Source organism: Meyerozyma guilliermondii, genomic scaffold (assembly GCF_000149425.1).
Source record: "Meyerozyma guilliermondii ATCC 6260 scaffold_1 genomic scaffold, whole genome shotgun sequence".
Lineage (NCBI taxonomy): Eukaryota > Fungi > Ascomycota > Pichiomycetes > Serinales > Debaryomycetaceae > Meyerozyma > Meyerozyma guilliermondii.
In genome coordinates, this window is record NW_001809800.1 from 562,029 (window position 1) to 576,915 (window position 14,887).

The 14,887-nt window shown below is 46.0% G+C and overlaps 8 protein-coding genes across 8 annotated transcripts; 5 read left to right on the top strand and 3 right to left on the bottom strand. All coding sequences in view use genetic code 12, as the record gives it.

Moving 5' to 3' along the window:
* Positions 1 to 433: 433 nt before the first annotated feature.
* Positions 434 to 1,522, top strand: YVH1 (tyrosine protein phosphatase; the record flags this gene model as incomplete). The annotated part of the gene is made up of 1 exon (XM_001486881.1): positions 434 to 1,522. The coding sequence occupies one exon, from the start codon at positions 434 to 436 to the stop codon at positions 1,520 to 1,522; it is 1,089 nt and encodes a 362-aa protein (XP_001486931.2).
* Positions 1,523 to 1,816: 294 nt separating this feature from the next.
* On the bottom strand, positions 1,817 to 2,593 carry PGUG_00309 (uncharacterized protein; the record flags this gene model as incomplete). The annotated part of the gene is made up of 1 exon (XM_001486882.1): positions 1,817 to 2,593. One exon carries the CDS (start codon positions 2,591 to 2,593, stop codon positions 1,817 to 1,819), a length of 777 nt encoding a protein of 258 aa, XP_001486932.2.
* A 108-nt stretch (positions 2,594 to 2,701) lies between these two features.
* On the bottom strand, positions 2,702 to 3,964 carry NCS2 (Ncs2p; the record flags this gene model as incomplete). The annotated part of the gene is made up of 1 exon (XM_001486883.1): positions 2,702 to 3,964. The coding sequence occupies one exon, from the start codon at positions 3,962 to 3,964 to the stop codon at positions 2,702 to 2,704; it is 1,263 nt and encodes a 420-aa protein (XP_001486933.2).
* Positions 3,965 to 4,079: 115 nt separating this feature from the next.
* Positions 4,080 to 4,409, top strand: PGUG_00311 (uncharacterized protein; the record flags this gene model as incomplete). The annotated part of the gene is made up of 1 exon (XM_001486884.1): positions 4,080 to 4,409. One exon carries the CDS (start codon positions 4,080 to 4,082, stop codon positions 4,407 to 4,409), a length of 330 nt encoding a protein of 109 aa, XP_001486934.2.
* A 25-nt stretch (positions 4,410 to 4,434) lies between these two features.
* On the bottom strand, positions 4,435 to 6,501 carry PGUG_00312 (uncharacterized protein; the record flags this gene model as incomplete). Its single annotated transcript, XM_001486885.1, has 1 exon — positions 4,435 to 6,501. One exon carries the CDS (start codon positions 6,499 to 6,501, stop codon positions 4,435 to 4,437), a length of 2,067 nt encoding a protein of 688 aa, XP_001486935.2.
* A 669-nt stretch (positions 6,502 to 7,170) lies between these two features.
* On the top strand, positions 7,171 to 9,960 carry BOI2 (Boi2p; the record flags this gene model as incomplete). Its single annotated transcript, XM_001486886.1, has 1 exon — positions 7,171 to 9,960. One exon carries the CDS (start codon positions 7,171 to 7,173, stop codon positions 9,958 to 9,960), a length of 2,790 nt encoding a protein of 929 aa, XP_001486936.2.
* A 689-nt stretch (positions 9,961 to 10,649) lies between these two features.
* Positions 10,650 to 12,629, top strand: CDC27 (anaphase promoting complex subunit; the record flags this gene model as incomplete). Its single annotated transcript, XM_001486887.1, has 1 exon — positions 10,650 to 12,629. One exon carries the CDS (start codon positions 10,650 to 10,652, stop codon positions 12,627 to 12,629), a length of 1,980 nt encoding a protein of 659 aa, XP_001486937.2.
* Positions 12,630 to 12,974: 345 nt separating this feature from the next.
* Positions 12,975 to 14,876, top strand: PGUG_00315 (uncharacterized protein; the record flags this gene model as incomplete). The annotated part of the gene is made up of 1 exon (XM_001486888.1): positions 12,975 to 14,876. One exon carries the CDS (start codon positions 12,975 to 12,977, stop codon positions 14,874 to 14,876), a length of 1,902 nt encoding a protein of 633 aa, XP_001486938.2.
* Positions 14,877 to 14,887: the final 11 nt, after the last annotated feature.

The window sequence follows — 14,887 nt, forward strand, 5'->3', positions numbered from 1 at the left end:
ACTTCCCGGCGCAATATCGGAACCGGGGTTTCGGGCCTAACCCCAGATTTCGGAGTGCGAATTGCACTTACCGATGACGTAATGGTGTGTTCGGATCTGCATGCCAAATTTTCAATAATTTTCACCGCAAAATTTGACTCGAATCTCATTACCGCTTTAGTTTCCGGTCCTAATCTGATCTGTTTTCCGGCTCCAAAGTATACAAAACATTGCGTCGGGCGCATGGTTACGGACATCCGGAACTAAATCTCCGTTCCTGCGCGCGTTCGGGGTTAGTTGCGTGCATGCCGGATCCGGGGTGCGCCAGACGATTTACCGATCGAGTTCCGCGAATAGGAGCCAAGACTTGCTCCGACAATTGTATTGGAACCGAAAAAAAATGATCGTAACCAATGACCAGTGATCAACAATATGATCAGTCTTATACAAAGCCATGCAAACACATAACTCAATTTCGTTAATACTTTCTTATTCTCTCTTTCTCTCTTTCTGCACCCGAACACCCGCAGCTCATCTCATCGCCTCACTCTTTCACCACATGCTTCATCGTATTCTTGGAGGCATCTACCTCTCTTCTTACGAGCCATTGAGGAGCAACGAAAATCTCGATGCATACAATATAACACACATTCTTTCGGTGGTTCCTGGACCAATTCCAGAATCATATACTACAAAGTACCAGTGGAAACAAGTTCCAATTCTTGATCTTCCAACGGAAAATATCATTCAATATTTCCCAGAATGCAATGATTTCATAGACAGGGCTTTGTTTCCTGAAGGAAAACAGCCTGGTGTCACTCAACATGGCGGAGCAGTGCTTGTGCATTGTCAAGAAGGTGTTTCGAGATCGGTGACAGTGGTGATGGCATACTTGATGTACCACTACAAGCTCTCTGTTCTGCAATCTCTACATGCTGTCAAGCGACGGAATGGTGCTGCAGAGCCTAATACGGGCTTCATGGAGCAGCTCCAGTTGTATTTTGACATGAACCTCACTCTAGACACAAATAATCCCGACTACAAAAAGCTCTTGGTAAACTTGAATCTTCGCAAAGATCCCAGCGGAAAATCACTTATGGACATCTATGGAAGCAATACCAGCCCCCAGGACACTCCAAAAGTTCATAATGCTCAGCTAAGGTGCAAGCGCTGCCGGCAGGTACTTGCCTTGAGCTCACAAATCGAAACTCATGTACCACCAGAAGCTGATTCTCGCCAAGCTCAATTCATAAAAACAGCCCCAAATTCTCGTCGAATCATCGATGTGAAGCCAGCGTCTCCATCGTGCTCGCATTACTTTCTTACGGAGCCTTTGAACTGGATGAAAGACGAACTTCAAGGAAAGGGAGAATTAGATGGGAAGTTTCAGTGCCCTAAATGTAATAGCAAAGTCGGAGGATATAGCTGGAAAGGTACTCGGTGTTCATGTGGAAGGTGGATGATCCCAGCTTTGCATGTGCAAACTGCAAAAGTGGACTTTGTGAAGACAGGAGGAAGCCAAAAACTTGTAATAGGTGAGTAGAATGAGAAGAGTCGCAAGGAGACAAGTCGTAAGTAGGCAAGTAGACTTCGAACCGTAAAATACATGAAAGTAGTCAATACTTGAAACCAGTCAGCACATAAGTCAACTTCGTAAAAGGCTCTTCTCTCGTCTGGATAGTATATCATTATTGCTCTTGGCAATTTAAATCACTCATGGTGTAGTCTCGTGGACCTAAGACCTCAGTATAGATAGCACTTTAATCAGAGTACACCCTAAAAGAGTCTTTTCAGTCAATAGTGGTTTTGTTTCCTTTCCATCAATAGTGATTTTTGTTCATCCCTCCTCCTCCTCCATTTGTGGCTGAATAATGCCAATTTCCGACGCAAAACTATGATCCTCCTGGTACTCCACTTCGTCTGCCATAAACCCCTCGTCTTCATTGAGCAAGTCCCCAAGATGGGGCGCAATTGGTTCTTCTTCATTATCGATTTCGTCATCTTCAGTGACAAAGGTCCCATTACTGGAATTCAATTCGTCCATGTTGGGCACTCCAGCATCCAAATCAATTGAAGAGCCCATATCATTGCTCCTAGACATCATATTTGAGTTGGAGTTGGAGTTGATTTGTGAATCAGTGTTATTCATCATGTCTTCATTTGCCAATTCTCCACCTTCAACTGCCCCATTTGGTCTCCTTAAATGTTCTCCAGGCACATTTTCCGCCATATGGGTGATTTCCGGCTCATCGTCTTCGTCTCCACCAACATTGTGAGCTCTTTCGGCGTCAATTTGTCGCATGGTTTTCTTCAACCCTATTGGAATTAAGCTAGTATATCCAGTATTTCGGATCCTCTGAATCCGTTCTAGCTTTCTGTGTGTTTGTGGAGGCAAATTGGCCCCTCGAGTACCCTCCTGGGTCGATATGGTGTACTCTAATTGGTATAAACTGGCACCTGGATATTCAGCAGAATAGGCCAGAAGTGGTGGAGCGTATAACGAACGATGGTTATGACCACTTTTGTGTTCCTCGTCGCCATTTTTGTAAAGCCCGTTCTCGGGAGTTCTCCAAAGCGAATACAAATCGGTGGAAAGCACCGATGGAGAGTACATCTAAATTGTAATCAACAGTATAATCGCACTATTGATCAAATGCGAAAATCGTTAGTTAGATTACGGGTGTACGGGTGTATATGCAAGTTTGCAACCTAGTTGCAGCCATTAGTCTTCGTCACTATCTAAAGTGTATTCGGCAATGATATCCTTATCGCTCAAGGGCCATCGGAACGAAGGTGCGTCTCCAATTGTGACGGTACAGCCGTAACAAAGGTCAATTTGTTCACCAACATCTTCTTTTTTATCGGCCCCAATTTCTCCAGATTCTTCAGAATTGTTTTCCACTTTTTCATTTTCAGCAACAGTGATCCTCCTGAGCCATTGGTGCGGGTCTTGGCGAATCTCAACTCCACACACTTTACAGGTGCCAGATTTTGTGCCCACTGTTGGAGCCGCCAATTTGGCTGCCGTGCGAACAACCGTAGATGCTGTAGAAGAGTAGCCCGTAGCATCCAATTGACGAAAGTACTGAGCGGTAAGCCCTCTCACGGTCTTGTTCTTGTTAATTACTGGGTCTGGGATTGTCAGACTCATGACAACGGAATCTAGTTTGGCCAACTTACAATATGCCTCAATCTCGCCCATTAGAACATCACGAAGTGGATACTTTACATTGATAGTTTGGCCCGAAATTTCTTCTGTGTGGTCCAATACAGAGCTGTGGATGGTGCTTCCTCGACCCTTGATTGTCAATGCTAAAACTTCGTCGGCAAGACGAGTCATGCTATGGCCATAAAGTAGGGTTCCACACTGATGAGTAATTGCCGTTTTTAGTAGCAATTCGTTCAAGATTATCAGCAACAAATCTTCCTCGGAGCTTTTACTATTGCACCCTTTGAGTATATCGTTGATATTGGTTCCTTTATTCAACGGAATACTGTATGATGAGAAATCAGATGCAACTTTTATATGATGAAGAAGTCGTCCATCAACATACATGTCGTAATCTAGCGAGACAAAATCGATATCCACAGGCAAATATCTCGATTTTAATTCGCTTATTATATCTTGAAAACTCTTATCGAGCTTCAACCTCTCTCTTTCGTCAACATTCACCACCGTCAATGCAAAGCCCTGTCGTCCCCCATGCTGTCCAGCTTGCTCCTGAAGCAACGACGCGACCGCATCGAGCAACACGAGCGACGAGGAGCCTCCAGAAAGAGCCAAAAGCACTCGATGAGGATTTTCCACCGTTTTATACTTCACCTTGTAAGCCTCATCTTGCATCAGTCGGCGCTGTTTTCCTCTTATAAAACGAATAAAACAGTCTCCACAGTAGTTTTCCCGCCTCGCCAACAACACAGCATCCTTCGTAGAACACCGCTGACACGGCGTTTTGTCGCTGATATATTCCACTGCTAGTGACATGGTGCGATGCGATGCCGATGAGCCCTCGGAATCTATGGGCTAAGTGTGGGTGTTTGGCTGTTTTTCACCACCGCCCCACATTATCGATCGCATTGACCGGAAGTAGGTGAAAACTATGGAGCCCCCAAAAGATTCAGATTCCGTGGAGATGGACAAGTCCAAAGTCGATTTTACTCTGGGCGGCGTGGACAAGTTCAAATTTTATCCTGATAACCCTGAAAATCACAGACACAAATATCGGTTTTCGATGAAAGAACCTTCCAAGTACTATGATCCATGTGAGGAAACTAGACAAGCTTCTATAAATTGTATGATACGGAACCCAGAAGACAAAAAGACAGTATGCCAGGACTTTTTCGATGCCTATAAGGAATGTAAACGAGACTTTTTCAACAAAAAACGACAAGATAAACGGGAAGGAAAGAAAGGCTGGGGTGCATGGTGAAATAAATATTATAGGAATTACATAGCTACACCACTCCATAAACACTGCATCCTCCTCCAGACCGTCTGTAGTGTCCACGGAGAAGCGTGGGGGCACATTCTCCATCGTCCGGATTGCGGAACCGTTCCTCACCATCATGGCGCCAATCGTCCAAATCAGCAAAATCATATGAGTTTCCCTCTTCAGGGTCGTTTGGATCTTCTGCCAAGTGGCTGTCGGGCATGTTAATGTTGCGAAAGTTGAGCACTGCTCGGGTATTGTTAATTTCGAGTCCACCGGTTTTTCGATTAATAGAGCATACCATTACGGATTCTCTCGATGCTCGTAAAACTCGTGAAGTTTCCTGTTCCTTGTTCAATATCTTGGAGAACTCGTCTCTTTTGTTCAGGGGAAGAAGTAGAAGATGGTGTAGAATATACGCATCGAGAAAGTCCACTGTATCCACTTTGACGGTGAAAAGCACATAATTGAGTTGCACATTCAACAAGCAATGTTCCTCACACATCAAGAATTCGGCAAGTTTGTCGCTCAATTTCTTATCCCATTCTTGAACAAACGGCGATTCGTGGTTCAGAGAATGTTCCTGCCACACATCGTGCCATGTTTCACGATGTGCTTCGGCATCGTTGAATTTGGAAAGCCTCGGTTCCAGACCGCCAGCTATCACATCAAGGTGCTTTCGAAGTCCACGAGCCATGTCCAAGGTATCTTCTTGCACAGCAAGCGAAACATTGTCAAAGTTGCAAAGATTGCGGCGAAGTTTTGTCAAGGTTTTCATCAAGAATACGTCTTTGAACTGCTTGAATGGGTTCATTTTCATCCATTCCTGGAGCTGAAGTCTGGCTCTTGCGGTCTTCGTTCTGGCCAAATGGAGGTTTCGAATGGGCACGTTTTTGGACATTCGAATATGGCGAAGAAATCTTAGATCGTTGTGCTGAAAATCGATGATCGAGCCTGAAAAGGGAAAAAGAAAGGGAGAATTGACGTCTTCACGGCCACTTTCCTTGACAGCAGTGACAACTTTTTCTGCCAACCGCATCCGTCTGATCAAAGCTCGATCGCGGGGAAGGTTTAAGCTGCCTGTGGACCCCATAATGTAGTCGAGCACTTCGTCTGGTTGCCCATACAGAGTGAAAACTCCCATCACTTTCTTTTTCTCGTAGTTTACCGAGGAAAACGCCATATTCAATTGCGCCTTGTTTAAGCCAAAAAGTGAAAAATTGCTGCCGTCTCGTAGATATGAGGTGTATACCACGCTCATGATGGCTAGTTTTTGCTTATAGGAAAGCTGGGAAAGCGCTAACGTGGCTCCGTCCGCAGGGTTCCTTATAGATTTTGTTTGAGGTTCAACCAAATTGTTATTAGCACTGATTTTGCGTCGTTTTCGTTGGGGACCCGCCAGGTCGGCCAGTCGTTTGCGACTATCTCCAGCCAGCGGTTCGGGTGTAGGTCGTCTCCAAAGCATACCCTGGTTCCTTTGAGAGATGTATGCGTCCATCGTGGTGTCTAGACAAGCAAAAAGGTGTTCCAGGGCCGGAACCTCAATTTTGTGGTGTTTGCTGGAATGGCCCACGAAGAGGGGAGATTGGCCCAACCACGAGCAGTTGGCGGCCACAAACTCGAGGAGCGATACTATGTACTTCTGGAGCTCCTTGGATGTGACCGATAGGTCTGGAGGGTCCTCGTTGGGCGCATGGGGACACCTTCCGAACCGGATGGCATTCAGACGACGAAGCGGAAATCCACCGGATCTTGGCGAAAAAATCAACGTATTTCGGTTGGTGACGTTCTGGCGTGCTGACGATAAGAGAAGCCTTTCGTGCGGTTGACCATCGGATCTCAGTTCCTCCAGCTCGGTGCTGGAGTAGTCTTCGGGGATCTGGTTGAGATTGCGAATTTGGAACGGAAGCATGTTGTTGTTGATGTGGAGCTCGTTGTCGATGACGCTGGCGTTGCGGTGGTTCTCCAGCTCCATTTGGGAGTGATGGAGAAAGAAATTGGAAAGGATTGAAAGTGAGCTGAGACGAGGGGAATCGGAAAGTAGCGGCGACGACGACAGCGACGACAGGTCCGGGGTTGTGGGAGGGGGCATTATGCCGGGTGATTCGGCTAGAAAGGAATGATTATCTCAAAAATCAAAGATTGAATCAAAAAATGAAAATTGAATCAATAAGGATTTTGAGGTTAATGGTGGAGTTTGGGTCACCAATAAAGTCAACTATTTTTCGAGATTTTCTCTTTTTCTTCTCTTTCCTTCTCCTTTTGATTCTTTTGTAAATGTTCCTTGCTCGAGGATGCTGTGCGAGTCGACTCAGACCTTTATAACCAGCCTTTAGTTTGTCTCTTTTTAGTGCCTGGCTGGACCTTACTCCACTGCAAATTAAACAGCACCCAACCAATACAAAAAGCCTTTATTTTCCCTGTAGCAGAGCACGAGTACAGAGATCAATAATCGAACGTTTTACAGCTTCAAAGTTGCCGCAACTATACCCTTCAGGTAAATCGTTTATCTAACACCCTGTGGCTCACCGCAGCATAATAATTGCCCCTGCATAGTCAGGCCCCACGTCACATGACGCAGCCTGGCCCCCCGCGCGGAATGTCGTTTGCATGTCGCGCCTACTTTCTAAAATTTAGTTTGGAGAACAACAACGCCATTACTAACGTCTCGGTTCAGCCACACAGACCACTTTTCTGAAACCGCAAACAAGTTTTTCCACCTATTTCCGGCCCCCAGAGTTCAGAATATTTATCTATATACATGTCTGAGACGTCTACAGGTGCAGTTTATCTCTGTATCAAGCAGTTCAATGCCCGCCTTGGTGATGAACTCAACCTAAAAATCGGCGATAAAGTCGAGGTTTTGGCTGACGACAGCGAATACAACGATGGGTGGTATATGGGCAAAAACATGCTTACAAATGAGGTGGGACTTTATCCAAAGTCATTTACTCAACTTTTACAAACTCCTTCAGGGTCCCTTCTTCGATCTCGATCACGCAGAGTGACCAGTAAAGGCTTGAGTGCTTCTAATATCACTGAAAAATTGGATAAACTCAGCGTTTCCAAACCGGCAGAACCCACCGTTAACGAAGAATCCAAGTCGGGACTCACGCAAATATCAGAACAAAACCCCAAAAATTCCAATTCTTCAGCTGCCACCGATACCGTACAAGACATCGACAGGGCTCTCGAAGAGCTCCAGACACCCCCAGCCGAAATTAAAAACCCGTATAAGGATATAAAGCCGGTTGAATCAAAACTGGTTTACCAGAGCCAGCCACTGGGTTTCCAAGCGAGAGAAGCAAATGCGGCAAAGGAACTCCCTACTCCAGTCTCCAATGATCCACCTACACCTGCTACAAAAAAGGCGTCCCATAGTACCGAGGTGACACCGGAAACACAGCACCAGCTGCTGTCACAGTCACGCTCTCAACCCCAGCAACAGCCTGCTCTTTCGTCTCAGCTGGGTCGCAACGGCTCTCTCAGCTCGGTTCCAAATCCTTCTGAGGCCCACTCGTGGAGCCCCAAGGACGTCAGTGCGTATTTTTCGCATCTTGGCTTCGACTCGGGTGTCTCTGGTAAGTTTCTTCGTCACGAAATCACCGGTGCAATTCTCTTCGAGTTGGACTTGGGTCACCTCAAAGAGTTGGACATAGATTCTTTCGGGGTTCGGTTCCAGATACACAAGGAGATAGAGAAATTGAAGCAAATTGCTGCTGGTGAAGTTGCTGCTCGAAATGCCATGCCAAGTTCATCTTCTGAAAGTCTTTTGAGTCCCAAGGTGTCGCAATCTTTTAACTCCTACAACAACTCGGATGATGACCGCGGTCTCATGCCGTCTGCACCGTTGAGTCGGAAGAGGGAGAAAGGAGACGATGTTGAAACTCCACCCATGCCTTTCGTAGCACCACAACGTCCTCACGGACCTCTGAGTCCTGATGAACAAGTTTATCACGACAAATTAGCTCAGGCTCAGGATGAGTTCGGAACACCCACCACGCCAAACACGCCCAGAACTCGCAACGCTGCTGATGCTCCTGAACACCATCTTTACCTTACCCGAAATAATGCTCTGAGCGCTGGTTTGGGTATTAATGGCATGTCGCGCCCCGCCTCTTCCATATATGAGCCAAGCGTGGGCCACAGTCGTAATGCTCTGGCTTCTCACCGCAGAAATTCGCTGGTCATTTCTGGCCATAAACGGCACTCGTCCTTATTTTCCTTCTTGTCTGGAAACGAAAATGAACGTGAAAGGTTGGAAAAGATTGAAAAAGAAGAGCGCGCAGCTCAGGCAGAGAAGGAAAAACAGAGGGCTGCCAGTGCCCGTTTAGCAAAGGAAAAGCCGTCCATGTTGGACGAAACGGCAGATATCTCTAAGGCAGGCGGAACAAGTTCGCCCAAAAAAGCTGCCGATAAGCGTGCCGCTTCGGACCTGAATGTCACTCGTCTCAAGACACTTAGAACAGCTTCGTCACAAAATTTCCGTGGATTTTCAGGGCTGAAAAAGCTGAAGACGTCTGCGTTCACCGAGGGCATTCGACAAATCACCCCTGATGAGGCAATCAAGCTGGCTTCTTTCAGCGGATGGATGTCAAAGAAAAGTGGATCTACTATCGGCTGGCGATCTCGCTACTTTACGTTACATGGGACACGTTTGCTGTATTTTACGTCTTTGAAAGATAAGAAAGAGCGTGGGCTCATCGACATTACTGCCCACAAGGTTATCCCTATCAATAGTGACGACAGCTCCAGCGACAAGTACATCGCGATGTACGCATCTTCCACTGGATTTGGTCGTTACTGTTTCAAGTTGGTGCCTCCAGCCCCAGGTTTCAAGAAGGGACTCACCTTCACTCAGCCAAAAACGCATTTTTTTGCTGTAGAAACGCAAGATGAAATGCGTGGGTGGCTCAAGGCTTTGATGACGGCCACCATTGATATCGACGATACCGTTCCAGTTGTTAGCAGCTGCCTGACACCAACGGTGTCTTTGTCAAAAGCACAAGAATTATTGGAACGAGCAAGGGAAGAAAACAAGTTGAGAGACGAGCAGCTGGCCGATTATAGCCACATAATGACGGAGACTTCGATGGATAACCATTTGGAAAACGAAACCGATCAAACTCTGGAAGAAGCTCTGCCCATGGTATCGTACGACGAATCCGCATCGAGCTCGCAGCCAAAACTTTCTCTCGATACGTCAGTTCGAAACACTCTGAAGGGACCCAAGACACCACAAATGTCACAAAGCAGTGGTGGTTTCTCGTCACCTTACCTTCTTGCGTCTGGAGTGTTGTCGCCCAGACTGGGTACTCATCTGTCTCCTTCCGAGACACCACAGCTGGGGCTGAGATCTCAACACGAATATTTTCCCGAAACCACCACACCAAAACTGACGTTTTCTAGCAGCAATGGACGTGTGGTCAGCCAGGGGCTGGGCTACACCCCTTTCAATCCTCCAAAAAAGAAGCGTGGTTCCGACAAGATGCTTTCGTATGCCAGTGATGCCCTGGGAAACCACACCTTTGTGTTGAAAGCGTCAAAGTAGGTGTACCTCCAGGTGAGGTGCAAGAAGGTGCTAGGGCACACCCAACAGTAGTCAAGTGACTAGTACAATTTTGGTCCATAAAGCCATGCTTTACAGTGGTGGAGTACTCTAGTTTCGACGCTCGCTAAGAACAGACATTTGTGTCTGTACTCACTCAACTTTTGCTGTCTGTATCCAATGACACCACTTGGCCGTATCAATGCTCCTCCGCTACCACCTCGTCCCATTCCCACCAGTCCATCTTCACCACGTCCGCTAACTAATCAAGGTAACTAGACAAGAGACCTATGTCTAGTCAGCTCTTTTGAGTATTTAATGTATAGTTGTATTATAAGGTCATGAAGTCAACTGTAGAAAAGCTGTGGAACAGCGCAGAACAGCTGTAGAATTCAGCTGACTTAATTGATAATTGTCTCTTTACGGCTTCGTTATGTAAAATTGGTTGCAACCATTTCAACTCCAGCCGTCTGCTTCTCGTCCTGCACACACGCGCAGTGGAGCCTCACATAAACAGAATCAGATACAATCGAGCTTTATACCACCAACAACTTGCGGCCCACCGCCCAACTTTTTTCCCTTCTAACACAACAAATCTGCTACTGTGCATACCCTCAATCCATACAAAGACTTTCAGGTTATTTCCTCCACCAAATCACCCACTTTCCAAAGCACAATTTCCCTCCACAAAAATGTCCCAAGAACCCGACCACGAGTACCTCCGACAGTACCTCCGACTGGTCATAATTCACTCCCTCGATCACAACAACCTCCGAAATGCCGAATTTGCCGCCGAACGGCTTTTAGCCATGGATCAAGGCGATAATGATTCGCTTCATCTCTACTGCCAAACGCTCTTTCGACAGCGGCGATTCATGGCCGTTTACAATCGGACCCAAAATGTTCGAAACCACATTGGTTGTGCTTATTTGTTTGCCCAGCTGTGTTTGGAGTTGGAAAAATACAAAGAGGGTATATTTGTGTTGCTGCGAGTGATTACGATTTCAGACGACGAATTGTCGTCGCCTAAAAATGCACAAGAACCATTTTCAGCTTTCAGTGCCCGTTCTCATGAACCTCCTGCTTCCACTGCTGACTTTTCTTCTCCTTACCGGCGCTACACCTACGAGAATTCTCGCTCAGTCACACCTGATTCTTCGGTTGTTCACCACTGTCTCGCAGACCTTTATTCAGGCTTGGGCGACGTGAAAAATGCTGCTTTACACTACACACACACGGTCCGTCTCAACCCATTCGACTTCACGGCGTTCGAAAAGGTCGCTAAACTAGGCGTGAAAGTTAGAGTTGGGCAATTGTTCAAACCAGAAGCCGCACCCACCGCCTCGGTTTCAGCGTATAGTGCTCCCACAACCCAACCTCCAGGCCAGCCACAAACTCAAAACGACCCAGCTACTCCGTATCCCCATAACCCGTTCACCACAGACCTTCTGACACCGCGGATCCGCTCGGCAGTGCCGCCAGATGCTCCAATACGACGTCCTACCGAGCGGTTTGAATTCACAAAACCGTCGTTTCCCGACCATCGAAAGGGCTCAGCGATCACTTCGAGACTTGTATCGCAGCCGCTACACAGCGACAGCCGTCGAAGCTTGAAGAGAAACAATTCTAGCTCAATTGCAAATTCGAGCCCAGAACCCACCCGGCTCAATATTTTCGCCAGCAAAGAAATTGAACATTGCGACAAGGCTCTACTAGAGTTGTATGCCACTTTTGCGCGAGCTTTCAAAAGCTTGTGTAAATACGACTGTTACAAGGCAATTCGTACCATCGATGAGTTACCAGCTCACGAGAAAGAAACTCCCTGGGTGCTCAGCAAATTGGGTCGACTTCACTACGAAATCGTCAACCACCGCCAGTCCGAACACTACTTTGTGCAATTGAGATCCATAGACCGGACTCGTCTCGAAGACATGGAATACTACCTGACTCTCTTGTGGCATCTTCATAAAAAAGTCGATCTTACGTACCTTGCTGATGAATTGCACGAAGTGGATGCAAAGTCGCCTATCACCTGGTGTGTCGTGGGTAACCTTTTCTCGCTAAACCGAGACACCGACGACGCCATTAGCTGTTTCAACAAGGCTATTCGTGCCGACCGAAAATTCACTTACGCTTACACACTCAAAGGCCATGAATATTTCGGCAACGACAACTATGAAATGGCACTCGAGAACTTTCGAACGAGCTTGCTAATAGATCCTCGTCACTATAATGCCCTATACGGAATCGGAATGGTGTACATTAACCTAGGAGACTTCCAACGAGCCGATTACCATTTCCGCAAAGCAGTGAGTATCAACCCTATTAATATCATTTTGATCTGCTGCATGGGTATGGTTCTTGAAAAAGTCGGCAAACGTCACCTAGCTCTTCGTCAATACGAGCTTGCTACAAAACTTCAGCCTAATAATCCACTACCAATTTTCAAAAAAGCTCAACTTTTGTTCACCATGCAACAATACTCACAAGCGCTTGCGGCCTTTGAAATCCTACGAGACTTGGCACCCGACGAAGCCTCTGTCCGGTTTTTGCTCGGGCAGTTGTACAACATACAAAACGAAAAAGCTAAGGCTGTCAGAGAATTCACCATAGCACTGAACTTGGATCCCAAAGGTAATTATTTGATTCGCGAAGCCATGGAACTGATGTAATAAATGAGGCTACTATGACAGCATAATCAAGAGCAATTAAACATAACCCGTTCAATCTCTCTATTTCTTTGCCGTTACAACTTCACTAGATCAATGGTTTTGGCTTCTCTTTCTCCTGCATACGCCGCACATATCAACAGTTGCAAGAAACATTTTACTCTCAACAACTCGCAGTTCCCACGATCATTTTGCAAATATTTCCACCATATTTATAGGTTCTGGAGGTACCTGAGCTGCGTCCTACCTTCGAGTGCCTTTAACATTGCTTCAAATCTACTCTAGGCTTGCCAATTGTGATTTTGCAAATTTCGTGTTTTATTTGATCGGATTCATTCCGAGTCCACCATGCTTCTAATTCTAATTCTACTCCCGCTCGTGGCTGCTCTAGGGTTCCATGGTCCCACAACCTACAAGAGAGGCGAAAAAGTCGAACTTATCGTCAATAAAGTCGAATCTGATAACACCCAACTTCCATATGGATATTATGATCTCCCATTTGTTTGTCCTCTGGGCGATAAAAAACCTCTCCCACTCTCCTTGGGGGAAATACTTCGTGGCGACCGTCTCTGGGAAAGTACTTATGAGCTCAATTTTGGAGTAGATGACCCATGTCATCGTCTATGTGACCTCGTGGCCAAAGATCACGTTCTCAAGAGAGCAGACCACTTTATTCGCAATGGGTATTTTGTCCATTGGCTTCTCGATGGCTTGCCGGGAGCGACCACGTTCGAGTCAGATAACAGAAACAACAAATATTATGCCGCTGGGTTTCCTTTGGGCTTTGTCCTGGAAGACAAAAGTTACATTTACAACCATGTAATGTTGGTTATTCGATATCACAGAGCACGAAACGCTCCTGGAAAGTACCATATTGTCGGTTTCGAGGTATACCCGAAAAGTGTCAGTAATGAAGAATGTCCCAAAACGAATACGGGGTATCAAAATTTTGCAATAACTTTCGGAGCCAGAGAAAATAAAGACACATCAGAGACTCAAAAGACAGTGATTCCATACACCTACTCGGTGTACTGGAGAGAAGACAATACCATCGACTACACCCACAGATGGGACCTCTACTTGGAAAATGACACTTCAGTCAACAACCATAGAATACACTGGTTATCAGTTATCAACTCTGTGGTGTTAATTTTCCTCGTTACAATTGTGATGTCGGTTATTCTACTCAAAATTCTGGGTTCTGAGTCCCTTTCGGCCACTCTTCCTGTTGCAAATGATAAACCTCAGCACTATTCAAATAGGAGCCTCCACCGTCCAGTAATGCCCTTACTATTGTCGGTTCTTGTCGCTGGTGGAGTCCAGATAATAACGACTGTGGTTGGAGTCATAGTGATTTTGTTTGTCGATATCAGCTTCGATGGCCATGATCTTTCTCTAGCATTCCAAAACAGACAAGGAGCGGTTCATTCCTTCTCGCTTCTTTGCATAGTGGGATCTGGACCCTTAGCATCGTACGTTGGCATCATTGTCAACAAAATTCTTCACCACAATTCTACAGACGTCAAGTATAACACTACTATGAACAATATCCTCTCGATGGTTTTCTGTGGATTTGTGCCTGCTTTGGTTCTCGCGGTGGTCCTATTCATTAACTTTTTCGTTTGGGCAAAGGCATCTTCGAATGCCTTACCTTTGGGCACCATTGTCATCCTCTTGTTGTTATTCGTATTGATAGAGTTACCCTTGGGTATCATTGGTGGTTACTACGGCAACAAAAAGAAACTACCTACATTTTCCGGTCCTGATCTTGACGATGGTCCGAGAAGTAACCTGTGGGTTTTGCATCCCATAGTAAGCACTGCTGCGTCAGGGTTGATACCCTTTGGAATTATCTATGTGGAACTCACTTATATCTTCAATTCGGTTTGGTTGGAGAAGACTACCTACTACTATATGTATGGGTTTCTCCTTCTAGCGGCTTTGATGCTAATTGTCATAATTGCCGAGTTGGCAGTGATTGCTACCTACTTTTCCATCTCAGCCCACAAAAACCCAGCATACCATTGGTTATGTTTCCGAGTGGGTTCCAGTGTGGGTTGGTACATTCTTGCTTACTCGGTCGTTTATTTCTTCACTCATCTTTACGTGCGAGACTTTGTCAGCATTTTACTTTACTTTGCCTACATGATCTTGGTGTCGGCAATCGTCTGCATTGGATGCGGAGCCATTGGAATAATTGCAGGGATGATATACGCCAACAAGGCATTTAATGCCCTCAAGGTTGAATAGATTATTAATAG